At 37.2% G+C, this 15,663-nt stretch overlaps 1 protein-coding gene across 2 annotated transcripts in view; it reads right to left on the bottom strand.

Annotated features, from left to right (window-relative positions):
• Positions 1–15,663, bottom strand: part of LOC132127426 (phospholipid phosphatase-related protein type 1) — a 73,242-nt gene that overhangs the window by 40,328 nt on the left and 17,251 nt on the right. For both annotated transcript variants that reach the window (XM_059539287.1, XM_059539286.1), the window contains exon 2: positions 983–1,079. In XM_059539287.1, the coding sequence (XP_059395270.1) occupies positions 983–1,042 (60 nt within the window). In that variant the 5' untranslated portion in view covers positions 1,043–1,079. The remainder of the gene's footprint in view (positions 1–982; positions 1,080–15,663) is intronic.

Below are 15,663 nucleotides of genomic sequence, written 5' to 3'. Positions count from 1 at the left end.
TAACGTTATTAACTGGTATTTCTTCCACCCGAACCGGTTTCGGAATGGTAATAATATCAGAGGAACGCAGAACAGAAACGTTAAAATATCAATTCTGCTCGGAGTGAACCGATTGATTTTTTTTTTTCGTTTTCAAGCACTGGTATCTTGGTTTTGACATCACAGTTCAGTATGGTTTCGATTCAGCAGAGGGAAAAAACTAAACAGAATTATTTATTTATTTTGAACTGGAAACTCATGCGGAGGTTAAAACAATGCTGTATTTGTTCGGTGCACATGCGCACCCAACTGAAAGACCCGTTCTGAAAAACTTTGCTCCAAATACATGTACCGTTACACTCCTAAATGGCACTGTTCACTCTCAGTGGAGAAAGAGGCATCTTTCTGACAAGCATTCAGTATTTCCTGAGCCAGATGAGAAACTCTCTCCAGGTATTACAGAGTTAGTTGTGCTCAGAACTCCTGGAGTAATCTGAGGGTCAAGCATCATAATCAACGATCCAGTGGTAATAGTTCTTTGTACAACACTTGCAGGGCTAGAAACTAGATCTTTGACCACAGCACTACAACTCCATCACATGGTTTATGATCCCATGCTAGCACATATTTCTGCTGAAGTAGAAAGCTGTATGTCCTGAATACTCCTCTGCAGTATCAGCAGCTCACAGCCCTGGATGTCTGGCTTCCAATGTTCTCGGGTTCAGGCAAATGGCACAGCGGTTCATCTCACAAACCCAACAGTCCTGTCTGAGAGATATGCACAACTCGACTTGCTGAGGGAGACGAGAGCTTTGAAGTGCCTACACACAGTCCCCAGTGATTAAACAGGATTTGACCAAAAATTTAATTAAATTCTTGGCCATTTTCAGAAAAAGGACTTCTTAAAGCCGTATCAGAGAGTAAGGCACAGCACGATAACTGGTGAACGGAAGTGAAATAAATGCAGCTAGGTAATTGTGTTTTGGCTGAAAAATAAACTTACCTCCACAAATATGAAGCATGGGATGATGGAGTAACTTCGGTGTGTATTATCTGAAGCCATTTTGCATCGATGCAGTAAAAGTTCCACAGTTGGCAATCTAAGAGAGCAAGTAGAAGTAGGTCAAATTAATAGCGCATTTAACAACAATTACAAATTTACTACAATTCTATAAAATGTAGAAACAAGAGAATGAATGTGGAAAAACAAGAAGTAGTTACTTTTGTAAAGTGATGTATTTTGTGTCAGATTTTCAGCTTCAAAATTCAAACATTACCGTCCAAATACGATTTTTTTAAATACTTTTATTCAGCAAAGACACATTGAACTGTTGAAAAAATAAACGCAAAGATATTTATAATGCTACAAAAGATTTTAAACTACATATATTCATAAAATTGTTATCAGCATTGATAATAACCTGAAGTATTTCTTGAGCAACAAATCAGCATAATGCATTTCTGAAGGATCATGTGACCCTGAAGACTGGAGTAATGACGTAAAACAGCTTTACGTCACAGGAATAATTTACATTTTACAATATATTCACATAGAAAACACTTAATTTAAATTTAAATCATATTAAATAAATGCAGCTGTAATGAGATTAAGAGACTAAATAAATATTCCATCTTGAATGGCACCATGTACAGAAGTTGTGTCCTTTATGTTGTGGGAAAGGAACAAACTAACTAACTGAATACATAAATACATACATTGAAGAAAACCCATGACTTGAAAATGCTAAATCTGGGTTTCATGTCTACAAAATTCTACTGAGTTCAGTTAAATATCCTAAAATGATTTCTGAAATACCTAAAATAATCTGAGATAAGCAGAATCTCATAACTACAACAAATAGGAGCTCACAACAAATTCCCCAGAGGACCTGAAAATGAGATTCATTGTGTAAACTTGCTGTCTCCTAGGGTGGCAATTAAGCAGAAGTGTGTAAATCTTTTGATGTTAAAATATTTTATCCCACCCCAGTTTTAGAAGCAGAAACTACTCAGTAAGACATATCCGGATGATTCCTCAGAAAAGTTTAAATACTGTGGCTTTGTGGCCCAATCAAAACCAACCTGATTACAAAATACATGGGTCTAGCTTTGGGGCGCAATGATTTTTTGACTTACCACTAGGGAATGTTTTGGGGAATCTTGTTTGAAATATTTTTTTTTATTTTGATAGTTTCATTGGGTGACACTCGTGGCACAGAAATTAACAGTCCTCTCCAACTTGAGGTAAACTTCCCTCTCATTTGAAATTAAAGGAGCTAGTTGGTGGGGCAAGCTGTTGTGGCTATGATTCGGAAGAACTGCTCATAACTGATCCTAACTTTTTTCTTCAGCGAATATACTGAAACTAGCATTTGTTTTCCATGATGACTGTGTATTTGAGCATCTATCTATCTATGCTTTCTAAAGCAAATATGCATCACACACATTCAGAGAGTGAATTCATGCCATGAATTGCATCATTATTTAGTGTATTGCAAAACTCATTTTTGTGAGCTACAGTACATTAGACTAAGAAAAAAAAGTTAGATGCAGCTGTTCAGTCTGCCACATCTTTCCTTAATTGTCGTGTGTGACAGACCTTGACAAAAAAGCAGTTTTAAGTAAATTCATGCAATGTAAATAATGGCCCAAAAAGTATTTGGACAGTTAAGCCACTTGAAAAATGAATTCATATATCAAAATATCATTGAAAACACCAAGAAGTGGCACCTGATATGGGTCTTAGTTAGTATATTGGTACAGTTTTGGATCTTGACTAGTTTGGTTTTCATTGCAATTCTAAAAGGTACACTGACTAAAATGGTGTATGCTTTACAATAAAAACATTTTCACCCAGGAATTGCAAGAAAATTCTAGCCTGACTACATCAGACTTCGTACTGTCTGAGATAGCGACCCATCTCCCAGTTTTCCTCCGGCCTCAAAACAACCGGCCAATCAACCAACATAGGGCGGGCTGAGAGCCGTGACGTAGATGCTAAGCGGCGAATGTAAGATCGTAGTTTAGGTTAGGGAAATCGAAAACGACAGCGGACATGGAGACACGGGATGCTATTCGCAGAGTGTTTGTAAGAAAGAAAACGCTTGTCAATTATGCCCTTCCAGACTCTGTCCACGAAGCAAAGCGTAGTAGCAGAGTTTGGTATTACCAGGCTAAGAAAATTCACAAATACATGGAAAAAAACAAGCAACACACTGAATTAAAGATGAAATCATTAAGTAGGCAGACTGAAATAGTATTGTCTTGTGATACATACTTCGATCATTTTTTGTTTTATTTACAACTTTTAAACTCTGATCATCTGTCCACATCTCTTCACATGAAGGGATTGGAAATCAGAACAAACAACTAATCAATATTGCTGGAAATAAATATTACATTTTATATCAAGATATGAGTAATTTTTTCAGTAACTTATTATATATATTATATTATATTATATATATTATATATATATATCTCCCATTACAGTTATTGTTGCTTTAAATAATGACTTTATATCATCAAAAATTTTGATGCCATAGAAATATCAAAATTCTTGTCACCAGTCTCAATATCACAAAACAATTTATAGTAGTACTAATACAAGCTCACTGAAGACAATTAAAAAGTCAGAGATTAAATAAGTATTAGAAACTATTACAAGCAATAGGACAAAAAGTAGAACAAATGCTTCATGAATTGTATAAAGCGATCAAATGTATAAAAACACTGCATATTCTTCAATGTGGAAATGAAATATATATTTCTTCTTATTAAAGGTGCAAAAGTGATTTAGTCAAGAGAAGTGAGAGATTTTCTCTCTTTTGTTGAGTGATTAACATGAATGAGAGACAGCAGGAATATTAGAGCTGTCCAGATCTAATGTTCTGCTACACATGTGTTTTCTTTCTCAGCTGTTTGCTTTCACTTAAGACCTATATTACTGTGTTTACAAGGATAATTACAAAGACAGGCATTTTGACACATTTAAGTGTGTATTTAACCATTCAAAGCCTATAAATTTGTTAAAATAAACAAATATAGTGAAATGAGCTCTTTTGCACTGCTGATTGCATTTCAATGGCATAAAATCACTTGTTTAAAAATGCATGCAAATGATGTTTTCATGGCCATGTAGCACAGCAATGTCACACGAGTGTGTAACTGTGATAGAGACCCTAGTCCAAAATCTCTAACGATTGACCAATTTCTACCAGTTAGTCATATCTACTAGTGTATCACCGATGCCTAGCCCTTGTCATGTAGCAGTACCGTCTTCCTCCATCTGCTGTTCATGGAAATAATGAAGTCCTCATCACTCCTTTAGCTGGTGCTGAAGAGCTGCATCTGTGCATTACTAAACTAGCGCTGCAACTAACGATTATTTTGATAATCGCTTAATCTGTCGATTATTTTACGATTAATCGATTAATCAGTTTATGTACTTATATTTTAGTTTTTTTTCCATTTTTTCCCCAAGTAAATTATTAATAAATGGTCTTTATCCTTCAGCATAGATTTTTAAGAGATTTTAACCATTTTGCACTGTCATATCCTCATCAAAAATATACCTGGAGTTGTTTTATTATGTGTTAGTAATCCTTTGTCGAACTCTTCTGCAATCAGAACACTGACCCATACTCTAGCAAACTTCACAAGGAGATTTCAAATAATGTTTTCACCATGGCAGTCCTTAGAGCTCCTAAAGTAGTTTAACATCCCAAACAAAGCTTATTAAGGAATCTTTCAGAACATATTTTCACGAAGAATAAGGATAAAACAGAATAAAATTGCAGTGCATTGTATTTTATTATTTACTGGGAAACAGCTTCATAGCTTTTGCTGTGAAATTGTAAACAATCCTTCGAAAAAAGTGCCAATGGCATGAAACCTGAATAGAACTCACAATTTAAAGTAAAATCCATCAGAAGGTTGTCCAGAGAAAAAAAAAATTGGGCACACACAAAAAACCTGCTGTGTGAAAAAGAGCAGGGAATACTTAGAAAAAAAAGTGCATTTCAAATATCTTTAAATATTTACCTCTCTCATTCAGTCATAATTAGGCTGCACGACTGAATTTTGAACTGGTAAACGACAAACTGATCACAGAACATGTTTGTAAAGCTTTAAATGTTAACTGTTAAAAAGCAATGTTATCAGCTTTTACGACTAAACATTTGCAAACAACATTGTACTGGAGAATCTGCACAAATGAAAGTCTTAGGGGCCATTCACAAATCACGCCTAAAAACGTGTGGAAAACGGTAGGCGCACCGCTTTCTCCTTCTTTCCAAAGCGCTCGGGCAGAAGCGCCCCTGAGGCGTCTGCCTTTGCTAAGCAACCATGACGTGCTCTCTCCTTGAAGACGCGAAAATTTCAGCAAAGGATAAATGGATTTGCAGCTCAAAAAATCGCTTGCAGTAGCTCTTCAACTAAATTTATTTCAAAATGGAAATCCATATACAACTATGATCAGCTGTTCCTTTCATCTTGACTGAGCTTTTTGATTGGTTAGTTCTTGTCACATGACCCGCGGTGCGCTTGCGGCATTCCGAAAAGTTGAAATGTTTTAACTCGATGCGGTGCGGTGTTGGAAATAACGAACTTGAGCGCGCAAAAGACGCGATATGTGAACGTTCCCTTAAACAGTTCAGTAGTGCAGAGTTTACAGGTTACTCTTCTTTTTTGAAGGCTTAAAGTAAAGTACTCCCACATCACGCTGAATGCTTGCAGAGACGCTGTTCGGGAAGCACGCGACATAAAACGAGGCAAGCTATTGGCTATTCGCTACTTCTCCTGCTGTACTGGCTGAGTAAAACTTCTGGTGGCTCATTACTGCCACACTTTGGTCACCGCAGATTTGAAATATGCACGAAATGAGACGCTTACGGCAAATAAAAGTTATTTAGCAACTAATCGATGACTAAATTACAACCCGAATTCCGGAAAAGTTGGGACGTTTTTTAAATTTTAATAAAATGAAAACTAAAGGAATTTCAAATCACATGAGCCAATATTTTATTCACAATAGAACATAGATAACGTAGCAAATGTTTAAACTGAGAAATTTTACACTTTTATCCACTTAATTAGCTCATTTAAAATTTAATGCCTGCTACAGGTCTCAAAAAAGTTAGCACGGGGGCAACAAATGGCTAAAAAAGCAAGCAGTTTTGAAAAGATTCAGCTGGGAGAACATCTAGTGATTAATTAAGTTAATTGATATCAGGTCTGTAACATGATTAGCTATAAAAGCTTTGTCTTAGAGAAGCAGAGTCTCTCAGAAGTAAAGATGGGCAGAGGCTCTCCAAACTGTGAAAGACTGCGTAAAAAATTGTGGAAAACTTTAAAAACAATGTTCCTCAACGTCAAATTGCAAAGGCTTTGCAAATCTCATCATCTACAGTGCATAACATCATCAAAAGATTCAGAGAAACTGGAGAAATCTCTGTGCGTAAGGGACAAGGCCGGAGACCTTTATTGGATGCCCGTGGTCTTCGGGCTCTCAGACGACACTGCATCACTCATCGGCATGATTGTGTCAATGACATTACTAAATGGGCCCAGGAATACTTTCAGAAACCACTGTCGGTAAACACAATCCGCCGTGCCATCAGCAGATGCCAACTAAAGCTCTATCATGCAAAAAGGAAGCCATATGTGAACATGGTCCAGAAGCGCCGTCGTGTCCTGTGGGCCAAGGCTCATTTAAAATGGACTATTTCAAAGTGGAATAGTGTTTTATGGTCAGACGAGTCCAAATTTGACTTCTTGTTGGAAATCACGGACGCCGTGTCCTCCGGGCTAAAGAGGAGGGAGACCTTCCAGCATGTTATCAGCGTTCAGTTCAAAAGCCAGCATCTCTGATGGTATGGGGGTGCATAAGTGCATCCGGTATGGGCAGCTTGCATGTTTTGGAAGGCTCTGTGAATGCTGAAAGGTATATAAAGGTTTTAGAGCAACATATGCTTCCCTCCAAACAACGTCTATTTCAGGGAAGGCCTTGTTTATTTCAGCAGGACAATGCAAAACCACATACTGCAGCTATAACAACAGCATGGCTTCGTCGTAGAAGAGTCCGGGTGCTAACCTGGCCTGCCCGCAGTCCAGATCTTTCACCTATAGAGAACATTTGGCGCATCATTAAACGAAAAATACATCAAAGACGACCACGAACTCTTCAGCAGCTGGAAATCTATATAAGGCAAGAATGGGACCAAATTCCAACAGCAAAACTCCAGCAACTCATAGCCTCAATGCCCAGACGTCTTCAAACTGTTTTGAAAAGGAGATGCTACACCATGGTAAACATGCCCCGTCCCAACTATTTTGAGACCTGTAGCAGAAATCAAAATTGAAATGAGCTCATTTTGTGCATAAACTTTCTCAGTTTAAACATTTGCTATGTTATCTATGTTCTATTGTGAATAAATTATTGGCTCATGTGATTTGAAAGTCTTTTAATTTTCATTTTATTAAAATTTAAAAAACGTCCCAACTTTTCCGGAATTCGGGTTGTAGTTGACAACTATTTTAATAATCGATTTTAATCGATTAAATCGATTCGTTGTTTCAGCTCTTTACTAAACATCTTTTCATTTGGACCCTGTCAGCCTAGACAATGATTCATGATACTATTACCTCAAGTAAACTGACACTGCTGTAGGTCCAACACTTGGTCATTGCTTTACATCTTAAAAGGTCTAGACATTCAGTTATGCTGATACACAGTAGTTATCCCTTCCTTCCTGCTAGCATCGCATATTAACAGTGTGTCCCTTGACGCACATTGTTAAATTGTTAACAGCTTTCAGAGCACCTGAGAACTCTTTCCTGAAGATGCTAAAGTGAGAACAGGAGTGAAAAAAAAGAATAATAATTTTGATAATACAAGCAGCCGTTCCTAAAATAACCCATACATCCCACATGGCTTGAATTTACATCTACATCAACATCCTAAACTTTGATGAAACAAAAAGCTTATCTACTATGTGGGAAATACAATCTTTTGTTAGTTTCACATTCAGTTTAACTTTTAAAAGAATTGTTTTCTTCAGTTTGCTTTTTCTGTGACGAAATAAGAGTTTTTATTTGTTAAGAGTTTTGACCAAGTCCATTGTTACAGTTGTGACACTCACAGTGATTATGTTACAAAAACAATAGTTATTACCAGTATACTGAATCTTTTTTTCATAAAATCGTAAACCTCTGCAGAAAGAGAGGAGAGACAACACTGGAGAGATGCTAGTTTTTTTTTTCTTTTTCTTTTTTAAAATTCTTATTTTAGAAGCTTCTGTTTCGAACGTGACAAAAAAGGACATTGCTATGATGGTAAACTCCAACTGGTGAATGAGATATGATGTAGTCTGACAGCACTGCATTTAAACCTCCACCGACGCCGTCTTTCATTGTGTCGCTGGCCTCTGTCTGCCTTTGTTCGCTCATGTGTTTTGGAGGGGGTGTGTCTTTGGAGAGTGATTATGCAGGGAGCCTCTCTGAAATCACCTACCCTACCTTTAAATTGGCATGTACAAGACTACTGTTTGCGTATGCACAATACTTCCAAGTAAGACTACCATTTTATTAAAGAAATGCATGAATAGAATACAAAAAAAGATCACATTAAAATATAAGAGCAATAAAAATGGTTGAGATTATACAATCTAAATAAAACATTAACTAGGAGGTAAAGACAAATTAAACAATAATAATGTTACGATCCAATGCTAAAAATCACCTTGCTTACATAATGTTTCGCGTTTACACATATGGTAAGGTAAGGCTAAAAAAAACAGACTGTTCGAAATACTAATGTTTATTGTCAAGTTCAACAAAATTAGTTTAATTTGCCCACTGACAATAATGCAGGTGGACCTTTTCCTTTGCTATCAACTGAATTGGATATGAAAAACAAGGACTGTGAAAATGGTCTATTGTAAGCAAATTCATATGAATGTCATGCATATGTTTTTGTATGATCTGATCATGGATGTTTTACCTGCAATTATTTTTGTACTAGTGAGATTGTAAAAATTTATTGAAACTGCATGCTCAAGCACTACTTACATACAGAACCACTTCACTTTTATCAATTTTCACTTTTATCAATTTTAGGCTGCAATCTACCTAAACCTAAATTAGTGAGAATGAATATTGTTTGTGTAACTATAAAAACCCTCATCTTATTGCTTTTCAATAAAAATTGTATTGCTAAAAGCGAAAAACACCTTCATCTTAGGGCTGTACAATGGAACTTCATCCTCTCTATCGGCATATCTGGTTGGGACATTAAATTGCAAGTTACTTGCAGAGTAAGTCCATAGTTTCCTGTGAACATTTTAGAGCAGATCCTTCATTCTACAGAAAGACCCAGTGACAGCGAGAAGAAAGTCCTACAAAGCCTTCTTCCAAACAACATGTCATCTGAGCAAGTAAGTAGCATCTCCCCATTTTGACTGGAGGATGGTGCTACACGACTACTTTTTACAATACTTGGGTTTTGAGAGAAGAAACAACGCTGTCAAAGAGGACATGAAACATCTAAGGCATAGGAATCTCAAAGCAGAACAGCATCCCAAAGATTTAAATGACTCATGACAGCAAATGTTCTGCAAGTTCAGTCAAAACACAGTTAACTGGACTCAAAAGGAGATCTGTAATGGCCACTTAAAATCGAAAACGGACCTTTAGGAGAGCTAGATGATAAGCGTTTCTCTTCAGAGAGTACAAGCACACAGTCAGAAGTAACATGCAAGTCTGACATTACTCTCAAAAAAAAGAACAAGTTAAGCCCTTGATACACAAAGTCGACCTCCAAGAACTAGTGACAACAAAAGCCAGCCGTGTTTTTGCCTCGAATCAGCAGCGCCTGGACTCAAAATCTGCACTCGAACAACCAGCACGTGTTCTGCGCCTGCATGAGAACATTTACTATCTGTATCAGCAGGTATCAATAGTCTATATTTGTCATTTAAAATGAGAAACCAAAACAAGGATACATGAGATATATGCAGATATATAAAATGTAATCAAAAGCAGCACTTTACATATGTTGACTTGGATGTATATCTGAGCTGGAAAACAGCTCTACATCATCAACTTACAAAGCCCCCAATACTCACTGGAATGATTTAATTACTAACACTGAAGTTTTTGAACAGGCAGAGCTTACTAGCATCAAGGCCATGCTGCTCAAAATGCAGCTGCAATGGGCAGACCACGTCTTCAAGATGGAGAATTATCACCTACCCAAGAACGTTGCTGCAAGCTGCACTCACCCTTGGCCATCACGACAGAGAAGTACCGAAGAAGAGGTTTAAGGACTCTACAGCAAGACCTACAGACAGATTATGCTAAGGGTCTAATCTAGCCTCTGATCGCGAATCCTGGAGACACTGTTCACCAGGATGTCTATTGCTTCAAGAAAGCATGCAGGACTGGTCTCGAAGACTAAAGGAGACGGAGGAATAATATGACATTGCAGTAGGGCTGCACGATGTGTCGTTTAAGCATCGATATCGCGATGTACGAATCCACGATAGTCACATCGCAGGATGTGCGATGTAGGCTGTCGTAGTTGATCCGTTATTCATTAACTGTACGGGCCAGCTACTCCCCTGCCCTTGACGAATGTGATTCGCGGATTAATTGCACAGCTTAACCATCATAGAGTGAAAGTTTATAATTGACAGGACTGAAAACCACTTGCAAGTTTAACAGGGCAGAGAGAGAGGGAGCGCAAGAGAGACAGAGAGAGCGCGCGAGAGAGACAGAGAGAGCGAGAGAGAGAGAGCGCGCGAGAGAGACAGAGAGAGAGAGAGCGCGCGCGTGAGAGAGACAGACAGAGAGAGAGAGAGAGAGAGAGAGAGCGCGCGCGCGCGAGATACAGGGAGAGAGAGCGCGCGCGAGAGAGACAGACAGAGAAAGCGCGCGCGAGAGAGACAGACAGAGAGAGTACATTAGTCTTGCTCTCTCTCCCTCGCGCATATGGTGGTGTCGATGTTTAAATAATTTAAAATGAGAATGTAAGTGTGCTCACCCCATTTTTTTTTGTAAGAAAAAATATCGCAATATATATCGCAGAAAAATAAAATATCGCAATGTCATTTTTTCCCAATATCGTGCAGCCCTACATTGCAGCATATAAAACAAAATACAAAAAGAAAACAGAACGCTTATCAATGTTTGTGATTTCCCTTTGTTTTGTGAAGGAATATGCTTGAATATCAAATGGAACCCTATGGTGACCCTAGCTATGTTTCCATTCAAAGATTCAAATTAAATTTATTTATTATATTGCATAAAATATTTGTGAATAAAGCACCGTTTTCCATCCAACAACTCCAGGAGAACAAAACCGTCACTCCCTTCTAAACTGGCACTAAATATCACTAAAAAAACTAGAAGCCACTAAATGTAAAACTACCAAATTTTGTTATAAGTTTGATTGCAACATATAGGCTAATCATGGCTGTTAATAGCATTCACCGTCTGTTTGAACACTGTTCAGTTCATTTTTGGCCAGATAGAAACTGCACACAGACTGTATGTTCATCTACATACAGTGTCTGTTAAGTCCTATCGCTGACAGCAGGTGGCGCTTATGGAAAAGCTGAATTACAACAGTTTCCCGTAACCTCCGTGGACAAAGCATTACTGCGATTAAGAACACTTCCTTTACGTATTACATGGTGCGAAGATGAAAACAAAATGTCATCATATCGCACCTGAAAACAGTCAGAAACTTCAACGGTATATTCATATAATTAATTCATTCATATATTGATTTGAATAATTCCCTTAGCACTTTTTTAAAACCTCCCAGCTTTTACACCCTGTATTCATTCAAAATGATGAGACTGTTACTTAAAAATGTGCTTTATGCTGGGCAGTATTTATTTATCGTGAGTTGTTAAAATTGCAGTAATCTAATACTGTTTTAATGATAATTAAAAGATGAAACGGTAATACTAACCGTGGCAAATTTGTATCATGATTTATCATAAAACCAATATTTGTTACATCACTAAATTTGAGTGGGGGAATCTTTGAAATGACTGAATTTGCTAAAAAAAATATCATAAATGTGACATCACCTTAAAAGATGAAAACTAATCAGCATCACATCTTGCATAGAAATGAAACACACAGAGACACAAGCAATCTAAACTTAGATCAAATGTGTTATAAACACTGTGGGAAAGTCTTCAACCTTATTACACAAAGCCTTAGTTTGGATCCTTTGAGGAAAGTGTTTTTGAAGGAATTATGATTTGCACATTGCAATCATGCTAGGGAATTGTGGGTGTTTGTTACTACTAGTTTTTCTAGGTTGTTGCTTACAGGCCCAAGTCAAGTGGTCCACTTTATTCTGGTCTCTATCGCTCGGGGGTTTTCCTTCACTATGAGATTTTATGCTTTATCATCCATAATACTAAATGCTGAGTATTATTATTTGAACCTCTTGCCTTGACAATCCATGCAGAATTGTTTGCACCAAAGCAGTCATTAATTGTCTGAGATTTTCCAAAACCCCCAAGAATGAGTAATATTAATAGTAATGCTTGCCTTAGCAAACAACACCAATTATTCTTAAAATATTCTTGGTCTCTTTTGATTAAGCACTCAAAGTAGATATAACAGTTTGGTTTATTCCATCCTTTGGGGAAAACGAAACAGAGAAGCCACACAAATAGCAAAACAGTAAGCATTAATACTGTATATGACATAAATCCAAATTGTATATCACAAAAGTATCCTGTTTGCATGACATATGCATGAATGTGTGGGAAAAACTCGGGTCGGGTTATTCACTGTTGAGGTTTGAGGAGAGATGAAGCCCTATGGCTGTGTCCATCCCAGCCAGGACAGCATCTCTCCTGCTGGCGAATCTGAGCCTGAGATCCAAGCACTGCCCAGAGGGAACGGTTGTGACATATCTCCAGCACAACATCTCTCTAACTGCCATCAGTGTAATGTGATACCAGTCAGAAGCCACTAATGGACTGGGGGTTCATGAGGCCCAGCTCAGATAAATGATGAAGGACCAACTGGTGCAAACAGACTCTGTTGCTAAACCTACAAAGCCGCCTTCCTGTCTACGACTGGACTGGAACGCTCTTCATAGACACAAACTCTTTAAAGGAACTCAAATAGTGTTCCTCACGCAAAGCATCCTTTAGACACTATTGATTACAATAGTTGCTAAGCTAATCACATCGATATTCTAAGCTTAAAGTCATTGTGAAATGGAAACTCAGATTATATTCTAGTTTTTCGTCTATGCACGTTTTTATTTTCTAGTAACGTTTACTCAAAATGTCATAACTCAACGGTCCATAACTCATCCAATTAGAATGACAGACTTCTCTCTGGTGGTGTATACCAGACTTCTCCAAACATTTATTCCGTGTAAACCCTGCTACTTTCTTACAATCAACTGCAAGCTCAGATTTAGATCTGCCAATTAACAATCAATTCACAAAACCCACTCCACATTGTTTCTTTTCCGATAATCTGTTTCACTCGGATGCACGTTTAAGTATTTTAACTATATATATTTTTTAAGATAAAGAACATTTCTCTGGCTCAGTTGCCATCATTGATGTTTGTCATGTGATGTTTCCTCCCAGACCAGTTAAGCACAAGCTCCACCCACAGCCAAATTCATTGGTTAACTTAATCAAGCAGTCATGCCTGTCAAAAACAGATTAGACTTTGAAAAATGGTCAGATCTGATCGCAGTAAACAGTAATGCTACCTATAGCATCATGCGCTGCTGATGCTATGCTACGGTTATGGTTACAGATTAGTCTTTCCGTTAGTTTTAAAAAGCACCTTCATTTCCTGAGAACTGAACTCTGAGAAGCAAATGAACACAGTGTAAACCACCAAAATAAAAACTAGATGGTTTAACGTTTTAAAAATTAAGACATGAACACATTTATATTAGTCATTTTAAGTGATTTTCAAGTTCTACTTTAATTTGTATTATTTTTATTCAGTGGTCAATTTTAAATTTTGCAGTACAACGGTTTTACTGCTATACATACCTTCGTTTGTTTAATATATCCATTTAGAAATTATCACAATAAAATATGTATTAATATGTAATAGGCTTGTTGCGATAGACGGTGCTGACGGTGATACCGGTGTTAAGCCGCAACACTGGTTATGTCACTTGCCCACCGACCCCCACCGTTGTTGTTGTTTTGTTTTTTTATAGTAATAAAAATAATTTTATCATTTAGTGTTTGCCGAACGACAGTCGCATCACAGATTAGATTTCATTTAAAATCGAGCTGACTGAGAAGAAAAGAGTGTGGTGAGACAGACAAGACAACGGCAGATGATTTAGTTTCGAAACGAAATGCAAAAGCGCCTGTTTGGCAATATTTTGGATTTTTTCAAAAAGACTGTTGATTTTGCCATTTATCTAAAGTGACTTTTTTCTCTCTTTTTTTTTACATTTGTTTCTTGTTTAATTGGTTCCACATTGTTGGCTGATTTTTACTTTATTTAAACTTTGTGTCATTTATTTATTTTATTTGACATCAAGGTGTACCCCGTGCCTTCAAGCTTTCTTACTCATTTTGCTAATAAACTTTCTACGTTTCTTAGTTATTTGGTTATATATATTATATGTTTACTTATACCTATTACTTATACTTTACCTATATCCAGTTGTGTATACCTATTTAAACTTTATGTAAGTTTTTTGTTATTTCATATAAGGCATAGCCTGCCCTGCCCTATAGCATGGTGCATTTCATTTGTTGTGTTAATAAAAGTTCTATGTTTTATATAGGCTAAACTGTTTGATTTTGTATTTTGTTGTTGCATTCAATCAATTGACGCCAAACTGCCACTAATTCAAAAGTGAAAGTAAAATGCACACGGCGATTTTAAGCTATTTAAACGCGAAGGAAAGCGAGAAAAAGAGGAAAATTTCAAACGAACTAAAAACTAACAATTGCTTTATTTGCCGAATTGCCACTATAAAGTGAAAGTAAAATGCGCACACCGCTTTTAAAAGCTATTTAGTTTTACAAGCTACTTAAAAGCCAAGGAAAGTGAGGAAAAGAGGGAAAGCCCCCATCCCCACGGTGATACCGGTATTATTACTGGTGTTGTCACACATCGATTAACTGGTGGGAAAATTTCCTCACCACCACAAAAACAATGGAAATGTAACCTATGACGAGACACAAGATTAGAATAAATAGTCGGAAATTAATAGTCTGCTATACATGAAAAACAGTCTGCAGGTGCATTTTGAATCTTTTTTTTTAACTAATCAATTTTTATTGAAATGAAAATCATTTCTGCTATACCGAGTACAAATTATCATATGCAGTAAAATACAACATTATATACAAGCACTGTAAATGGTTTTGCCACATACTAAACTGACTGGCTTCTCTCATGAATTGACATCAGTTTCTTTAGACCACCTATTCTTAACCATAGGGCCGCGGCCCACGCTTGGGCCGTGAGCACCACCTGGAGGGCTGCAAAAAACTTTACGTTTTTCACCTGTGGGCCACGAGGGCCGTGGGTCCACCAGAATGATCACTGTTATCCATGAGACAGTTACAATACACCATCCCACCACTAGTGGCAGTTAGGCCTCAGTTAGTTGTTTAACCAGGCGGCAAGGAAGTCGACCGGAAGTTGAAGTCG

The sequence above is a fragment of the Carassius carassius genome, chromosome 45, assembly GCF_963082965.1.
Source record: "Carassius carassius chromosome 45, fCarCar2.1, whole genome shotgun sequence".
In the NCBI taxonomy this organism is placed as follows: Eukaryota; Metazoa; Chordata; class Actinopteri; order Cypriniformes; family Cyprinidae; genus Carassius; species Carassius carassius.
The sequence above is the reverse complement of the archived record's forward strand: the minus strand, read 5'-3'. Positions and strand labels throughout refer to the sequence as shown.